This window comes from Protopterus annectens, chromosome 9.part0 (assembly GCF_019279795.1).
Source record: "Protopterus annectens isolate FY-2018-M chromosome 9.part0, PAN1.0, whole genome shotgun sequence".
Lineage (NCBI taxonomy): Eukaryota > Metazoa > Chordata > Ceratodontiformes > Protopteridae > Protopterus > Protopterus annectens.
The window spans coordinates 327,235,484-327,255,330 of NC_056743.1; the positions used below are offsets into that span (position 1 = coordinate 327,235,484).

The window sequence follows — 19,847 nt, forward strand, 5'->3', positions numbered from 1 at the left end:
TGTTTAAGAAAAAATTAATTAAGATAGATTAATAAATTGCTCATTGTATTAGGATACATTTTATCTGGACTACTGAATATGAAATTTGTTCTGCTGTATTATTTATATTCACATAAACATGTTCCTCTCTAAATGCTTTCATTGTTTGCTTATCTTTTACTCCTATTTAGATCAATAAGTGGTGTTTTTGCAATACTAATAATAGTAGTATTATTAATAATAATAATAATAATAATAATAATAATAATAATAATAATAATACAATAATAGTAATAATTTTTGTCAAACCAAGGGCATGTGAAATGCACTAACTAATGTTGGAATGGACCAGATATAGATATGTTTCAAGTGCACAAATACAATGGCTAAGTCTGAATGCAGTTTTCCTAAAAACAAGGTTGTCACACAAATACTATGAGAATCATTTTGTTAATAAATCTGGCTTCAGTTTAACCTGCAACATATGCGAGTCTTATGGTGAACCTAAAAGTGACTGTCGTAAAAGTTTTTGCCATCTCAGCTTTGTGTTGTCTCAGTGTGTCATTTAAATGGCAGGTAAGTGTGTCTCAGCCTTTTAATGATGATGATGATGATGATGATGATAGACTGAGTGAGCAACCATGCTGTAATGAGTGGTTTCATCAGGAAAAGCATTAAAGCAGGGCTCCTCACTCAGTCCATCATCTTCATCATTAATAGGCTCAGAGCCACTTAGCTGCAATTTAAGCGATACACTGAGATGGGAAAAACTTTTACAATGGTCACTTTAAATTACTTAGATGATGTGTCACTATATATAGCAAAAAAATAGTAAATAGGAAGGTTCTCAGAGTGCTTAACTAAAAATCTAGTTTGGGAACATAATTCGCCATGAAAATTAAAATCATTCGAGTTTGGTAGCAAACAAGTGTTTAGTAAGGGAATGAAACAGCATACTGAAGCATCATAACTGCTGGGTAGTTACAAACAGCAATGCCTCAGAGTGCAAGGTTAAAGAACAGATGTAAATAGACTAAAAACAGAATACATCTTTCTTGTATAATCAGAAATGACTTTTCATAGCTTACATTCATAGTGTATTGGGGTAGGGAAGAAGCATTAATTTCCCAGAAACTCTTGTGTAAATGTACAAAGTGCTCTTTAAAACCAGCAGTTACATTGCTGGATGGAAATGGCTGGGGTTGTGTGGGGCTAAGGGCAAAATGGCATGACTGGATTTTAAAAAAAGAGAGCTGCACAAGGGCACAGTTCAGATTACCTCTCTCTAGATATATGTATGAGTCAATAGATAAGACAAGGAAATGTGAATTAATGAAGAACTAGTAGGAGCCATTCAAAAATATAGGTTGTCATTCTAGGTTCTATAATCACGGGCATCTAATTCCATACTAGTGCAAAATACATTTAGTTAAGGGACAACATATACTGAATTACAATAAGCATGTTAGAGCAACTTTTGGTAGAAAACTCCAAACTACATTTTTATCATAACTAAATGACGGGACCAATAATAACCACAAGAGGTCAAATGCTGTTTAAGACAACCATGCAGCAATGAAACCTAAGCCCAGTGGAAAACCATTAAGGACTTTTAGGAGGTAATGAGGAATATCTGAATAATGGCTAAGAGCATGTACACTGCAGTGCATTCATTTGTGAATTTAAGATGGGACATCGGTTTAACATCTCATTTGAAAGAAAGGAACTCAAGAAACCATGTCATTATGTCAGAATGGAAGTAAGAGCCTACACACACACACACACACACACACACACACACACACACACACACACGCACGCACGCACGCACATGCACGCATGCACACACACACACACACACACACACACACTCACACTCATGCACACGCACACGCACGCACGCACACATACACACACACGCACGCACACGCACGCACACATACACACACACACACACACACACACACACACACACACACACACACACACACACACACACACACACACACACACACACACACACTCATTGCCTTAGCTACTACAGTATACTCTGAACTACTAATAATTACAAATTAACATCAAGAAACAATCAAGAATGCACTGTAAAACAAACAGCTTCAGTCTGGTCTTGGTATACCTCAGGAAAGTCCACACACTTACCTGTGCATCAGATATGGAAATTCTATTGGATTCAATTGTTGGTCTTCTGAATATTCGAGGTGAAATGTGGGTAGAAGACCCACCTGAACAAGGGGCACCAGCTGATGAAAGATAGCTTTCTGAAGTTCGTTCCTGAAGGGAGTACTTTCTACTCGACAGCCTAGGCCTTGTAGATGTTTTTTTTGGAAAAGTCATCTGATCTGTGTTTCTGTTTGGAAAAGCAGATGAGTCTGCCTTGGTTCTAGTATGTATCCCATTAATGTGTGAGTCTGTCACTGTACTTGCATGAGTGATACTATTGCTGTTGTACTGTTGTTGATCATTCCTTAGTGATGGATCACCACTACTGGATTCTGTGGCAACATCCATAGTGGCCACTCCCTCAGCCAGTTCAGCTTCAGCATCTGTGCAAGTCTCTGGAGCAGCATCCATGGCATTTCTCAGAGGAGCGTTCATCAGATCTGACATTACTGACTGACAACTACAGAACGACACAACTTCCGTAGTCTGGAAAATGCTGGCATGAATACTTCCGTTTAATATCCCTAGGGGTAAATCAAACAAAAGTGAATACAAATTGCTAAAACAACTAACTTGAATATTTTTCAGTAAAGAAGCATTGCAGCTAAATGTTACAATAAATAAAACATATCGTTGAAGATAACTGGGGAAGGAAACACTTGAAAACTAGCCCTATGATGCACGTTGTTATTTGACCATGATGTTTGCAGCTTTAGTTCCCCTTTTTACCTTCATTATCATCAAGAAAATGTGACTTTTATGTGTCTTAGTCAGAACTGTAAACTCTAATTGCTTCAGCTGCTCACTCTCATGACTCCAACCGCCATGTGTGTTCAGCAATTATTCTACCAATTTACTGAAATCTGTTCCCCGAGTTTAAAATCTCACAATGTACAGCTCCTGGGGAAAAAACAGCAGGCCATTCCTACGTAGAAATTGTAAGCATGTGATTAGAGGACATATGTAGTATGACAGTAGTTTAGTATCTATGTACTACAGTTTGTGACATATGTAGTATGACAGTAGTTTAGTATCTATGTACTACAGCTGGTGACATATGTAGTATGACAGTAGTTTGGTGTCTATGTACTACAGTTTGTGACATATGTAGTATGACAGTAGTTTAGTATCTATGTACTACAGCTGGTGACATATGTAGTATGACAGTAGTTTGGTATCTATGTACTACAGTTTGTGACATATGTAGTATGACAGTAGTTTAGTATCTATGTACTACAGCTGGTGACATATGTAGTATGACAGTAGTTTAGTATCTGTGTACTACAGCTGGTGACATATGTAGTGTGACAGTAGTTTAGTATCTATGTACTACAGCTGGCGACATATGTAGTATGACAGTAGTTTAGTATCTGTGTACTACAGCTGGTGACATATGTAGTACGACAGTAGTTTAGTATCTATGTACTACAGCTGGTGACATATGTAGTATGACAGTAGTTTAGTATCTATGTACTACAGCTGGTGACATATGAAGTATGACAGTAGTTTAGTATCTGTGTACTAGAGCTGGTGACATATGTAGTGTGACAGTAGTTTAGTATCTATGTACTACAACTGGTGACATATGTAGTATGACAGTAGTTTAGTGTCTGTGTACTACATCTGGTGACATATGTAGTATGACATTAGTTTAGTATCTGTGTACTACAGCTGGTGACATATGTAGTATGACAGTAGTTTAGTATCTGTGTACTAGAGCTGGTGACATATGTAGTGTGACAGTAGTTTAGTATCTATGTACTACAACTGGTGACATATGTAGTATGACAGTAGTTTAGTGTCTGTGTACTACATCTGGTGACATATGTAGTATGACATTAGTTTAGTATCTGTGTACTACATCTGGTGACATATGTAGTACGACAGTAGTTTAGTATCTGTGTACTACAGCTGGTGACATATGTAGTATGACAGTAGTTTAGTATCTGTGTACTAGAGCTGGTCTTAGCTCAGATACATACTGGTAAAGTTTCTGCATACCAAATGCACTAATCATGGGTGTCAGAAACTGATTTTTTTATTTATTTTTTATTTTATTTATCCTTTGTTGACTAAGTTACTCCCACTATTCTAGTAACCTCTTTTCAGGGGAGCTCTGAGGTGGTACTCATGCTAACAAGGATGATTTGACCAAGGCATTGGTGAGACTTCCCCTACTCCTTTTCATAGGTGACTTGAACTCTCACCAGCTCAGGCAGGTGGAGCCTCCGCTTTTTTAACATCTCATCCAAAGGATGGCACACATGCCCCCCCAATACTCCCCCCACCCTATACTTTACTGCAGTATCAGCAGTGGAAATTAATCTACATACCTGTAGTGAATGAGATGTTTTAGGCAAATGGCCATTTGAACTGTTGGCTTGTCCTGGCATAGTGGTACCCAAGACAAATAAAAAAAGACACCTATGGCTCATGTGAGTGGGCAACAAAAAATACAGGTTATAAGGTTCTAGTGACATAATTCTAGTTGCTAACCACTTTAGAATTACCATTAGAAAATTTCCATAGCTGGTCTTTCTGTACTAGTTAACCTCATGTACAGCAGGGTACGGGTACCTCATTCATGAAAACTTATTCAATGCTTCTGAGTATTCCCAACTGAATAACTTCTTGTAGAATACAGCACAAGTCACAGATCCTTCTAGGAAGGGCTAATGGATGAACCACTGTACCACTCATTCTGTGTTCTACTGCACTCATTTGGGCTCAATGCAATGGCTTCAAGAGCTGGTGGCATCTTCTAAACTGCTTTGTTTAAACAATCACACTTAGGCACAATTCATAAAGTACAGTTGTGTACACTTACCATAAATGTAGATGTTCGAGTGTATTCACTGTTGCAGTCATTACATTTGGGTAATCTGCTGGCAGGTTGCCCTCAGTCGGCCTAAATTCCAATGTCTTGGGTCCTGTGTCAGTTGCTGTCTCCTCTTCCATGACGTAAGGTCGTCAGGGGTATAAAACAAGCAGCCGACACTATTTTCTTTAGGTTTTCTTGCCCCAGATGTCAGGTGCCCCCAGAAAGGTAGCAAATATATATATATATATATATATATATATATATATATATATATATATATATAAACTATATATACATGCATCAATATAAACTTTACCTTCATCTACAAGCAAATACACCATATAGGTTGTAGAAGACAGAGAAGGAAAGATAAACTCCAGAATGAAAGAGGGATGGCGGGCGGGTAACCTGGACTGCAACAGTGAATACACTCAAACATCTACATTTATGGTAACTGTACACAACTGTACTATGTTCTTCGTGTTTCACTGTTGCAGTCATTACATTTGGGTAGAATCCCAAAGCTATGGTTGGAAGGCTGGAGCTAAACAGCATTAGGTGCAGCTATAAGGCCCTGCAGAACTGCAGTGGCAAAGCCTGCCCTGGACTTAGAGAGGCAAATGATAATGCTTTGTAAAGGTGTGAACAGAACTCCAAGTAGCAGCCTCTAAAATGTCTTTGGTTGGTACACCTCTGAGAAAGGCTGCTGAAGTAGCTGCAGCTCTGGTGGAGTGAGACTTAATGCCCTTGGGCACAGGTTTACCACGGTGTAAGAAGCAGAAATGAATGCAGTGACTTATCCACTTTGAAATAGTCTGCTTTGAAATAGCCTTTCCTTCTGATCCTGCAGCATATGTCACTAGTAATTGCTCAGTTTTTCCTTTGAGCTTTAGTCCTGCTCAAGTAGAATCTTAGCTGTCTGTGTACGTCCAAGGAATGCAGAATTCTCTCCTCCTTGTTCTGTGGATTTGGATAAAAGGTTGGCAGATAAATAGTTTGGTTAAGAGCCACATTGGAAACCACCTTAGGCATAAATGTTGGATTTGTCCTCAGAGCCACCCTGTCTGGGTAAAATATGATAAAAGGCTCTACAGCCATGAGGGCCTGTAGCTCTGAGACTCTTCTTGCTGAAGTAATTGCTAGCAGCAGAGCTGTTTTCCATTATAAGAACTTTAAATCAACAGTAGCAGCTGGTTCAAATGGAGGCAGGGTGAGCTTTTCCAACACATAATTAAGGTCCCATGCAGGTACTGGTGATCTTCTAGGAGGCCTTAAATGTTTGGCTCCTCTAAGATACTGCTTTAATAAAGGATGAGAAAAGATTGGTGGCTCTGTATTGTAATGAGCCGAAATGTCAGAGGCATGGATTTTTATTGATGAGAAAGATAGGCCTCTGGCAAGCATCTCAGTCAAGTAGTGTAATATCTGAGGAAAATTTGGTTCTGCTGTATCAGTTCATTGTGCTTGATTCCAAGCACAGAATCTCTTCCATTTATCAGCATAAGATTTTCTAGTACTTGGCCTTCTGGCTTCCAAAATAACATTCATTCACAGCTTTACTGAGAGGTGTTGTTTGTATAACTACATGATCAGCCATGTTGCCAGCTTCAGTGTCTGGAGTTGATTGTGCAGGATCTGATTGTTTTGCTGGACAGTAGTTGAGGTCTTTGAGGCAAGGTCCAAGCTGGGTATTGAGACAAGTTCCTTAGGATTGGGTACTAGTATTGGCAGGAGCAATCCGGGGCAATTAGTATCATCTTTGGTTTCTCTTGTCTGACTTTTAGGAGGACCTTGGGAAGAAGAGGCTGAGGAGGAAAGGCGTAAACTGATAGGTTTTTCCAACTGAAGGATAGGGCATCCACTTTCCACACTTGTCTGTGATAAGTCCTTGTGCAGAATTGTTTTAATTGATAATTTTGAGGAGAGGCAAACAGACCTATGTCTGGGTTCCCCCATTTCTTTGTTATCATTCTGAAGACTTGTGGATCTAGTTTCCACTCGTGAGGATCCATAAGGTTTCTGCTTAAATTGTCTACCAGAGTATTTTGTTTTCCTGGCAGGAATTGAGGTTGAAGATGTAATTGGTAAGTCAAGGCTGTGTTCCACAGTGCCATGGCTAATCTGCAAAGGGGGTATGAGTGCGTGCCCCCCTGCTTGTTTATATACCACATGACCGTGGTGTTGTCCGTCTTTATCAGTAGTTGTCCTGGATCAAGTAAGTCCTTTAAGGTTGTCAGGGCATTTTGAACAGCTAGCATCTCTTTCTGGTTGATATGTAGATGCATTTGTTTTGGGGTCCATATGCCCTGAATGCATCTTCCCACCATGAGGGCCCCCCACGCATAATCTGATGCGTCTGTTGTTAAGGTTTGGCTGGCAGGGGGTAGAGTGAAGGCCCGTCCCATGTTTTTGGTGACAAGCCATTACCCACCGTAGAAACTCCTGTTGTAGGCAGGGGATGAGAGGGATCATTGTTTCCAGACTGTGACAATGTTGACTCCATAAACTTTTTAGGTACCACTGAAGTTTCCTCATATGCAGTCTTGCATATGGAATTAGTAGGATGCAGGATGCCATGAAGCCCAAAGCCTGCAGAATTTGTCTTGCAGATAACTGTGTCTTTGTTGCCATCAGTTTGAAGTAAGTAGTCAGTAGCCTTTGCTTGTCTGGCGTGAGGTAAGCCATCTGGGTAGTTGTATTCAAGCTTGCACCCAGGAATTTTATCCTTTGAGAGGGTACCAGTTGTGGTTTCTTTTCGTTTATTGTGTACCCTAGGCATGTTAAAAGCCTTTTCACAAATGCCAGGTGTTGAAGAAGAATGTCCTTGTTCTCTGCTTGAATGAGACAGTCGCCCAAGTAAGGATATATTTGTATACTTCTTTGTCTGCAAAATGCAATTACTGGTGCCAGGCACTTTGTAAAGACCCTGGGCGCAGTAGATAAGCCAAAGGGCAGTGCAGAGAATTGGTAATGCATTCAGCCAGCCTTGAATCTGAGGTGTCTTCTGCACGATTGCCTTATTGGGACATGCAGGTATGCCTCTTTTAGGTCTAATGTCACCAGCCAAGCATTCTTGCCCAGCATGGCCAGAAGCTGCTGCAAAGTCAGCATTTTGAATTTTGGAATGTCCAGGTATGTGTTCAAAATCGATAAATCCAGTATTGGCTGCCATGCCTTGTCCTTTCTGGGTACCAAGAACAGTCTTGAGTAAAAATCTTGTCCTTTTTCCTGTTTTGGTACTGGCTGAATGGCCCCCATATCTATGAGGGATGTAACCTGTTTCTGTGCCTCTGCCCACTGATTTTTTGGCAGATCTGGCCAACCGTTTGCCATTGGTAGAGTATGGAAATGGAATCTGTATCCCTGTGATACTATGTTTAGCACCCACTTGTCCTGGGTTATTAAACTGCCAATTTTGAGCAAAACGTACTAATTTTCCCCCTAAGGGTGCTGCCAAAAGATAAGCGCCTGGTGAAGGCAGAGTGAAGTCATTGGGACTACTTTGACCTGTATGAATCTTGTGCCTGGTGTCTGGAACCCTTAGGGCGTCTGGATTTACCCCTTTGAGCTCTGTCTGATGCTGGAAAGGACCAACATTTTGTAGGCCAGTGTCTACTGAATCTTGGTGGCTGCACTTGTAAGAAGTCTTTTACAGTTTGCATAGACTTAGCTTTGTCTTCCATTTTCTTTAAAACCTCTTCTGCCTTAATATCAAACAGAGTATCATGCTGTAAAGGTGCATCTAGTAATTTAGCTTTAACATGATCAGGCAAATTTTGTTCCTTTAGCCAGGCATGCCTCCTAAGCACAGATCCAGTAACTGCGGCCTTGCAGGAGGCCTCTAAGGAATCAAAACCACATTGCAAAGTATGCTTTCCAACCTGTTCAGCTGCATGCAATAATTCCTGCAATTCTTTATTTTCTATACATTCAGAAATCAACATCATTTTCAGTTTCAGCAATCCCATAACATGTTGTTGATACTTGAGCATATGAAACTGGCGGTTTAAGGCCCTAATTGCCAAGGTTGCAGATGTATAAACCTTTTTTCCCCATCTATCCACTGCCCTTGAATCTCTGTTAGAGGGGGTATGATTTTTTGCTGTTGAGGCCTTAACTCCCTTTGGACCCTGTGAAATAGTCTCAGGATCAGCAGCAGGGTTTCTAACTAAAAATTTGTGTGAGTCAGGGACCCTGTAATATCTGTCAGGCTTGCTGGGAGCCAGAGGTAAGGAGTCAGGGGTCAAGCTCGACTCCGAAAACACATCATCCACAATGTTTAAAACAGGGGGTATGGCTAAAGGCCTGTGTTGATGGAGAAGAAGGAAATCCCTGAGCCTCTTTTTTTGATTCTGAGAAATCTTGACTCTTGCAGTGAAAATGCTCCCTCAAAGTATGCAAGGTTTCTCCAAATGAATAATCCTCAGGAGGTGATGCAGATGGTATAGACTCCTCTGCATCAGAATCCTCATAGGGAGGTATAGATAATTCCTGATCAGAAGAGGAATCAGAAGAAATAGAAACCTGATCTGAAGATTCATAATCAGTGTCTTGCCTAGGCCTCTTATCTGGAGGGGGATGGGAACCCCTGCTCAAGGTAATAAGGTCTTCAGCCATTTTGATCATCTGTTTTTTAGGCATACAGGCCTGTGCATGTGGCTCATGCATCAGTTTTTTAGTTTTAGAGGTTGACTTTGTCTTTGGTTTTGCAGCTGTCATCGGTTTGATACAAAAATGTTGAGGCCTGAATACACCCTCAGAAGTCGGTGCCTGCTCAGCGGCTCCGGACCCATCCGAGGGAGATACATCCGTGGGTCCAATACTTTGAGTATCTCGTGGCACTTCAGACTCCACATGGGTGTCAGTAGGGGCCTACGACTCGAAAGTAGTGGGTATCAGGGGCTGCGAAAGCTCCTCACTGAGTACCGGCGAACTGGTGACTGGCTTAGGAGAAGCTTTGTCATAGGTTTTGGACCTTGACTGGCTCTCTCTGTCCTTTTTTTTGCATTTTTTATGTACTCCAGTAGTCGGATTGCTATCCGACGACATTTCTGGGTAGTTAAATTTGTTTCCAAAATACTTTGAGGCAAAAATATACCGACGCTTAACATGCGTTGGTTAAATCTAGCACAAAACCGACAGCCAGGCACATTGTGATCAGGGCCTAGGCAAGGAATACAGTATAAATGGAAATCCTTATTAGTTATTTGCTTACCACAAGTAATACAATTATTAACTTTTTCTGACATGGGTATGGAGCAAGAAAAATGTTTCCCCAATGGTGTGCTTAGCTTTAGTGAAGACTTCGGTTCTGAAACTCAAACTCGAATATTTCAGGAGTCGGCTGACCGGCACTTGCGAAATGCTTCTGCTTCAGGCACCGCACGGCAAGAAAGACTAAAGAAAATGGCATCGGCTGCATGTTTTATACCCCTAACGACCTGACATCATGGAAGAGGAGACAGCAACCGATGCAGGACCCAAGACTTTGGAATTCAGGACAACTGAGGGCAACCTGCCAGCAGATTACCCAAATGTAATGACTGAAACAGTGAAACACGAAGAACATATGACATATATAGTCTTACAATAGTAGATAATGTATAACACCCTTCTTGATGGATTCCATGAAAGCATTTATCCTGCCCTCCAATCAACACTTGGTAATTTTCTCAGAAGATTTTTAGACTTTAGTGCATATGCTTGTGTACAGTACTGAAACACTGCATGACATCATGTTCTGATTACAGAGACCCTAAGCAAACACATCAGCTGCCACCAGTCATCAGCAGCTGCCACCAGTCATCACCAGGTGTCACCAATCATCAGCAGCTGCCACAATCATCACCAGCTATCGCTAATCACCATCAACTGTCACCAGTCATCAGCGGCTGCCACCAATCATCACCAGCTGCCATCAATCATCACCCACTGCTGCCAATCATCACCTGCTGCCTCCAATCATCACCAGCTATCACCAATCACTACCAGCTGTCACAAGCCATCACCAGCTGTCACGAGTCATCACTAACTGCCACCAGTTATCATCACCAGCTGCCATCAATCATCACCCACTGCTGGTAATTATTACCCTCTGCCACCAATCATCACCAACTTCTGCCAGTCATCACTTGCTGTCATCAATCATCACCTGCTGCCACCAATCACTACCAGCTGCCACCAACTATCTAGGTTATCAAGCATTTGATAATAAAAATATAGCTAGTCTGGTTTAATGGCACACAGGGATAGAGCCCTGACTGGGATCCAGATAACCTGATTTTGGTTAGCAGTTTGGACACAGGAGATGGAAAAGAGTGGCATCTGCCAGTTTACTCATTCTGGGAGGGAGAGATGGTAGAAGTTTCTATTGGTGATGGAGAGGCACCCCTCGGTGTCTAGGGGATAGTGCTGCAATCAGTGTCAGATCACAAATAAGTTCAACATTATGAGGCTGCTGCTGAGTGACACTACGTGCAGTGATGCACACAATGAAGGAAGATCTACTCAATTAGGGCTCCCTTCCCCCTAATTAGCATACAAAATGCCCTATCCAGCTGTGTCGATGGCACCACAATGGAATGCCTTGATCTCCTTTCTATCTTCCTCTACTGGCTGCTGCTCAGACTCTGAATTTGGCTGATGATGAATCCCAAAAACAAAGTACAGTGCTACCATGTAATATACAAGTATATACAGTGGATATAAAAAGGGTACACGCCCTTGTTAAAATGCCAGGTTTTTGTGATATAAAAAAATGAGACCACAATAAATCATTTCAAAACTTTTCCCATCTTTAATGTGACCTATAACCTGTATAATTCAATTGAAAAACAAAGCTGTTAGGGGAGAAATATAAAAAATGAAAAATGTACAATGCGTTGATTGCATAAGTCTGCACACCCTTAAACTAATGTTTTGTTGAAGTACCTTTTGATTTAATTACAACATTCAGTCTTCTTGGGTAGGAGTCTATCAGCATGGCACATCTCGACTTGGCAATATTTACCCACTTTTCCTTGTAAAAGCACTCCAAATCTGTCAGATTGCAAGGGCATCTTTTCTGCACAGCCCTCTTCAGGTCACCCCACAGATTTTCTATTGGATTTAGGTCTGGGCTCTAGCTGGGCCATTCCAAAACTTTAATTTTCTTCTGGTGAAGTAATTCTTTTGTTGATTTTGGATGTATACTTGGGGTCATTGTCATGCTAAAAGGTGAAATTCCTCTTCATCTTCAGCTTTCTAGCAGATGCCGGAAGGTTTTGAGCCAAAAGTAAGTGGTATTTGGAACTGTTCATAATTCCCTCCACCTTGACTAAAGTACCTTGACTAAAGTACCAGTTCCAGCTGAAGAAAAGCAACCCCAAAGCATGATACTGCCACCACCATGCTTCACTTTGGGGAGGGTGTTCTTTTGGTGATGCAGAGTGTTTTTGCGCCAAATGTACCTTTTGGAATTGTGGCCAAAAAGTTCAACCTTGGTCTCATAAGACCATAACACATTTTCCCACACACTTTCGGTAGACTTGATGTATTGTTTTGCAAATTTTAGCCAAGCCGGGATATTTTTCTGTGTAAGAAAAGGCTTCCATCTTGCAATCCTACCCCATAGTCCAGACATATGAAGAATACGCGAGATTGTTGTCACATGTAGTACACAACCAGTACTTGCCAGAAATTCCTGCAGTTCCTTTAGTGTTGCTGTAGGTCTCTTGGCAGCCTCCGTGACCAGTTTTCATCTTTTCTTTTCATCAGTTTTGGAGGATGTCCAGTTCTTTGCAACATCACTGTTGTCCCATAGTTTCTCCACTTTTTGATGACTGTCTTGACTGTGTTCCATGGTATATCCAATGCTGTGGAAATTTTTTTGTACCCTTCTCCTGACTGATACCTTTCAACAATGAGATCTCTTTGATACTTTGTAAGCTCTCTGCAAAACATGACTTTTGCTGTAGCAGACAACTGAGTAAATGTCAGGAAAATCCTACTAGGACAGCTGAACTTTATTTGGGGTTAATCAGAGTCTGTTTAATTGATGGTGAGTACCCAAGAAGACTATATGCTGTAATTAAATCAAAACGTGCTACAACAAAGTATTAGTTTAAGGGTGTGCACACTTATGCAACCAGCTTATTGTACGTTTTTTATTTTTTATATTTTTTACTCTAACAGATTTGTTTGTTTTTCAATTGAATTGTACAGGTTATAGGTCACATTTAAGGTGGGAAAAGTTTTGAAATTATTTATTGTGATCTCATTTTCTTATATCACAAAAAACTGGCATTTTAACAGGGGTGTGTACACTTTTTATATCCACTGTACATGCCTAACCTACAGGAAGCTCCCAACAGCCATGGATGGATATAGGGATCAATCACTTTCAGAGTGACATCAAGAGAGTATATGTGGTTGCAGCAAGCACAGTTCCATTACATAACAAAGCATGAAAATGTCTTATATCTAACAACATGTCGCCTCTTTGATTAATTTCAATAATGAATGGAATCCAATATGGCAAGCAACCACTATGGCTTTTACAGTGGCATAAAGGAGGAAACGCCACTTTGCTAACCACATGGTGACATAACTTGGCATTAGTGTGGGAATGAGTTGACGTTGTTCTAATTCTCAAGGGCAGAGACAGGAAGATGCTACACAATCACTTCCTTTCTGCTGGGAAGTTGCTTGCATTTGACACTTCAGTGTGACTCATGCATCCACAAGTGATTTTGCCAGTGGCATAGCAGATAAAACACAATTAAGAACAAACTTTATAACAGCACACTCACTTGCTCATGTATAACAAAGTACATCTCAAACCATCTTGCACATCCAGGCCAAATGTAAAGCAAGGATGCAGACAGGGCAAAACATATTAATAAAAAAGTGTTAATACACAGGTCACACAGTATGAGCTGAGCTGAAACAGAAGACCAAAATGATCCTGTCCATACTATAAACAATAAAATAAAGGAATCCACTTTATTTCAAAATGACTGAAGTTGACAATGATTTTATGTGTCTGTATGTGCATGCACCTACACACACACACACACACACACACACACACACACACACACACACACACACACACACACACACACACACACACACGCACACACACAAACAAACGCACACAACTGCCACGTGTCTGAAGACTGATGAATCACAGTACAGTAGACTCCCACTTATCTGGCCTCTCTTTAACCGGCCATCAAATTTCTGCATAGCACTAGCAAAAGACAACAGAGAAGAACAACACTTCCGTCTCCTCTGAGCTAAATATTTTTTTTTTTTTTTTTTAATTTATTTAACATTTGTTGACCGGGAAAGTCCGACTAGGTTCCACAGATCCTGTTTTCAGCGGAGGCCCGGGAAGAAATGCTCCAGAAATATGCCAGACATGCCAAATAATGACAGACATTTCAGTTTTAGACTTCATATTCCTTAGAAGAATGCATACTAACACAAATCCTGTTATTCTAGCTGATTTATAAACTATAAATGCTATTTTGTATGTTATTTCTGATTAACCTGTCATTCGTTTATCCAGCCTAAGGTCCGGTTCCACCAAGACTGGATAACAGGGAGTCTATTGTACTACAAATAATGTACACACGGTATTTCAGTGACGGTAGACAGACAGAGGTACATTAGGGCACTCCCACTGAGTTAATGCAAAAATGAAGTCAGAGTGTCTACAAAAAATTGTGGCACTTAGGAGGACAGAGAGGTGCACACTATCTAGGGAGGGAGAGAAAAGCCCACTTGTTTTTTTCATTTTCTTCTGGATTATGCTAATCTCTTGGTCCTGCAACAAGTTATTTATTTTCTCAGACTGCTCCAAGTGAATAGATGGTATAGAACCAGATACTAATGTATGAGGTAAGGCCATCTGCAAGCAGACACTAACATTATATGAAATTACTAAAGTCTGGGAGTATGGCGTGCTGACTATAGTAAACAGTTATCAATATACTACCTCATGTCAGCTTGGGTTCGGTTCCCATAAGCACCCACAAACATACTATGAAAATGTTCAAGCAGCATAAAAAGGCCCTCAGCCAGCCTTGAAAACAAGCAGCTATCCTTCCCAAATTTAGAGAAACCGAGTATAAGAACAGTCCCTGTATCCAGGTAAACCTTTGAAGACATTGGTGTAGTTGCTCTTGAAGCCCTCCAAACTACCTAGATGTACCATGCGTGAGTGTATCCATGCATCCTTCAATACAATGGTATCTTACACAGTATCACTTTCTATATCAAACACCTATTATGTAAAGAGACAGATTCCATTACCCTTTGACTTGAATTGTTTGAATCTGGTAATGAGGAATGAATGAATGAAAATAATGTTGAAAAAATGTATTTTCCACATTAAAATTGCAAAACTGCTGAATTTCCAGAAAAATAAAATTTCTGTGCAAATCACAAAATCCTTTATGGCAAAAAGTACATGCTAAGACCATTACAAATAGCTATCAAAATTAAGAAGCTTTTATTTGCATACATTGCTCCAGTCAAAAACACAAGTAGAACAAAAAGGGAATGGTTATACAATTAAAATATTTTACACTATTTATTCTGAAGCGCAGCAAAGTATGTAAACTTAAACAAAACAATGAGAGAGAAAATATGAACTTGTATCAAAGTAGGTATGCAGTCTCAAATTCAAATGCATATTCATTCCTCCTTGACATTTGTATCAAGGTTACTGAAGCAGTTATAAAAATATACGTTGTTGCTGTTTAAAATACATTTTTCATGAAACACCCTCACTAAGACATGCCCTGGACAATTAGACACAAAGCCTTTTTTTCATTATTATGTATATATTTCCCAGTAGATTCAGGGTCATCACATACAGTGAAGCCATGAGTCAAATTCTCATTCTGGTAACTAATATAAGAATATGAGGAAATCTGAGAGAGACTAGTTTCTATATCCATCTGTCTGTGCAGCTGTTGTTATGCATTTGTCAAGTCCCAAAATAAGTTGTTGTTGTGTCTTTCGGCTTTTCCCGGTTAGGGGTCGCCATAGCGGAACTCCGGTCCGCTAATGATTGGCAGTAGATTTTTACGTGCCGAGTTGCCAGCTCTGATGCACAACCTTCAACGAAGGTCTGCCCATTCACGCATGTCTCCACACAGAAGACGCTTTAGCTGAGAATCGAACTGGACAGCGTATTACGGTGAGGCGACAACGCTACTGCAGCACCACCACCGCAGTCATCAAGTCCCAAAACTGGGAAATAACATAAACCATGATTTCCTTGAAAATTAAAGCACATATTCTTAAGAGATAACTAAGAAGTTATTATTTGTAACCAAAATTCTGGTATATACAACAGAGGGTATAGTTACCAGATATATTTACTGCAACATGAGATGACTGGGTAAGAATACAAGATGCTGTATATAAGATTATTAGAGGAGTATAAGCAGTTTTAATTTCCTCCAGAAACCAATTAAAAATTAACTAAAGAAAACTGGTACAATCACTGCTCCTCCCAACTCCAGGTAAGGGTGTTTTGCCCTCCACTGACCTGTGACTACATCCAGTAAAACCTCCCATCATTTTTCTCTTTTATTAAAAAAACAGCATTAAATAAATTCATGTTTCACAGTTATTCTTTCACTTGCCTTTGCCTTGCACTGCAGCTAAAACATCACTTTCTTTGAGCAGCTAGTTTATGTAGTACTAAAGATAATTGTGAATGCGTCTCTTTTTGTGTTTCAGACAGGTGAACAGTAGTTTGGGAAGCTGCTGAATGTGCTCATAGCCAATGTTTGTCTGATGCTTGCTGTGAAAGTGTAGCCTTCTTTTTTTTTAAACAAGAAATGTCTTTATTAAATTATCACGTATGACAGACCATGTTACATTTATATAAATGACAATAAACCATAGTGATACAGTTGCAAACATACTGCGGTGGGGGAGCTGTGGTAGCGTTGTCGCCTCACAGTAAGACGTTGTCCTGTTCGATTCTCAGCTAAAGCATCTTCTGTGTGGAGACATGCGTGAATGGGCGTACCTTCATTGAAGGTTGTGCATCAGAGCTGGCAACTCGGCACGTAAAAATCTACTGCCAATCATTAGCGGACCGGAGTTCTGCTGTGGTGACCCCTAACCGGGAAAAGCTGAAAGACACAACAACATACATTACAAACCGTGCCAACACTTTGATAATATTTTATCACCAGAAAACAAAAACAGCTCTTGAGATCAGTGAGGGTACTTTCCAAACTACAACAAGCACTTTGTACAAAACACTAAAACTACCATGGCTACTTCAAGAGCTAGTTTAATTGTAACTTTGAGCTGTAAGCAAAATAGTAAGGCTCAGATGCAAAGAATGTTTAAATAATCTTCAACTCCTTCTCTTTTGTAATATCAAGTACTGCACGTGTTGTTCCCTTTTAATTCAATGCTTGGGTGATCGAAGCAAACCTGCAAATAAATCTGTAAAACTAAAAAGAAAAATAAGCAGCTGACATCCTGGGTTCTAGCATGATTCAAAGCCACTGGGCATCACATGGATAAAGTGCATTCATATCTCCCTGCTTAATTACTTTTCCATACAGCCAGTCAATTCCAATGTAATTTTCTAGTCTGAGCATAAGGTGTGCAACCTAGACTGTCTCTCACTAGTGCAGAAGCCAGCTGTGCCCTTCTTATTTTAACCTGTAAATGCATGGTATGCATACAGTACAACAGCACAAACTTAGTACTTTGCCAGAAGAGTAAAAGTGTACAACTGTCTGTCACTAGCGCAGAAGCCAGCTGTGCCCTTCTTATTTTAACCTCTAAATGTATGGTATGCATACAATACAACAGCACAAACTTAGCACTTTACCAGAAGAGTAAAAGTGTACAACTGTCTGTCACTAGTGCAGAAGCCAGCTGTGCCCTTCTTATTTTAACCTGTAAATGCATGGTATGCATACAGTACAACAGCACAAACTTAGCACTTTACCAGAACAGTAAAAGTGTACAACTGTCTCACTAGTGCAGAAGCCGGCTGTGCCCTTCTTATTTTAACCTGTAAATGCATGGTATGCATACAATACAACAGCACAAACTTAGCACTTTGCCAGAAGAGTAAAAGTGTACAACTGTCTGTCACTGGTGCAGAAGCCAGCTGTGCCCTTCTTATTTTAACCTGTAAATGCATGGTATGCATACAGCACAACAGCACAAACGTAGCACTTTACCAGAACAGTAAAAGTGTACAATTGTCTGTCACTAGTGCAGAAGCCAGCTGTGCCCTTCTTATTTTAACCTGTAAATGCATGGTATGCATACAGTACAACAGCACAAACTTAGCACTTTACCAGAACAGTAAAAGTGTACAACTGTCTGTCACTAGTGCAGAAGCCAGCTGTGCCCTTCTTATTTTAACCTGTAAATGCATGGTATGCATACAGTACAACAGCACAAACTTAGCACTTTACCAGAACAGTAAAAGTGTACAACTGTCTCTCACTAGTGCAGAAGCCAGCTGTGCCCTTCTTATTTTAACCTGTAAATGCATGGTATGCACACAGTACAACAGCACAAACTTAGCACTTTACCAGAACAGTAAAAGTGTACACAGGCTTCATAAGCATTAAAGTTGCTTGATCTCCTCATTAAAAAGCAGATGCAGATGAGCCTGCCTCTGACGTTTCCATGCCTTCCCAAATGCAAGAGATTTTAACAGAAAGATATAGAGCAGGAATGAATATGCATTTTCTTTGTTCAAGTAGCAAACTTACTGTTTTCCATAAATTAAATTTAAATGCAAACAGCAACAGTCATGTAATGAAACCTTGTTAGAATTCAAACACATGCATGCTGATAGGTAGAGGAACAGTAAGAAGAGTTAAGTCCCTATGGACAAATTTATAAAAGTAATTTTTTAATAGCATTATATACTAGCAATAATGCTTGACTGTGTGTGCGCTCCTGTGTGTGCGCGCGCATGTGTGTGCATGTGCTTGTCTGTGTGCGCGCGTACATGTGTGTGTGTAATGCTAGGTTTACCCACAGTTGACTTTGCTTGATCACTTTGGCTTTGTCCTTGTGGTTAAACCATGCTAGCCATCACTAAATACAGTACTACAGATACATATTACATTACTTCAGCACCCATGCTTTTGACCCACAGTTCAGTAATGTCGCTACAATTAGACTGATAACTTCCTGTTCCAGTGGTGCTCTGCAATGTGCACCAGTACTTTCTTAGAACTTACTATATATCTTTATATGACAGTTCCTATTTATTCTATTTTAATAAATGTCACTATCTGTGTACACTATCCATTCTTCAGAGTTTGCCTGCACTTTGTTATATTGTATATCTACTGTTTCTTACAACTTTTCTCCCATGGTCTCTTCTTGAATAGGGCACTGCACACCAGCTGGAGTATCCACAACAAAAAAACAAACAAATGAATTAATTATTCACTCCCAGTCATGCCCTGCTGCTTAAGTATGCTCTCTTTTATCTTACAGATGTGATTTGCATCACTCATTACTAACTTTTCAGCAACCTCACTTTTTTCTTTGTTCAGCTATTGATCATCAAATCCTGGTATATTTACGTAGGTATATAAATTACAATGGCATGGTAAAATTACTTTTTAATCCAGTCATGCAGCTAGAGATTCCAAATCAATTTACAGATTCAGCACTTTAATATCTGCATATCGGATATACATTAGCTCAAATAAGGAATACCAGAAATGTAAAAAATAGGCTGCCACTTCTGTTATGCTCTGTAGTACTTAATCAATTTCCTAGGTGGCTTGGACTTTTATTATGAATTTTTTTAAGGTAGCTAATGTGAGGCCCTCACTTATACCTTTAAGATATTTGGTAGCAT

General features: G+C 40.0%; 1 protein-coding gene across 1 annotated transcript in view; it reads right to left on the reverse strand.

Annotated features, from left to right (window-relative positions):
- CAMKK1 (calcium/calmodulin dependent protein kinase kinase 1) overlaps nucleotides 1-19,847 on the reverse strand; it is a 1,557,316-nt gene that overhangs the window by 762,055 nt on the left and 775,414 nt on the right. Inside the window, exon 3 of the mRNA XM_044082102.1 lies at nucleotides 2,140-2,684. Coding sequence (XP_043938037.1) covers nucleotides 2,140-2,607 — 468 coding nt within the window. The 5' untranslated portion in view covers nucleotides 2,608-2,684. The remainder of the gene's footprint in view (nucleotides 1-2,139; nucleotides 2,685-19,847) is intronic.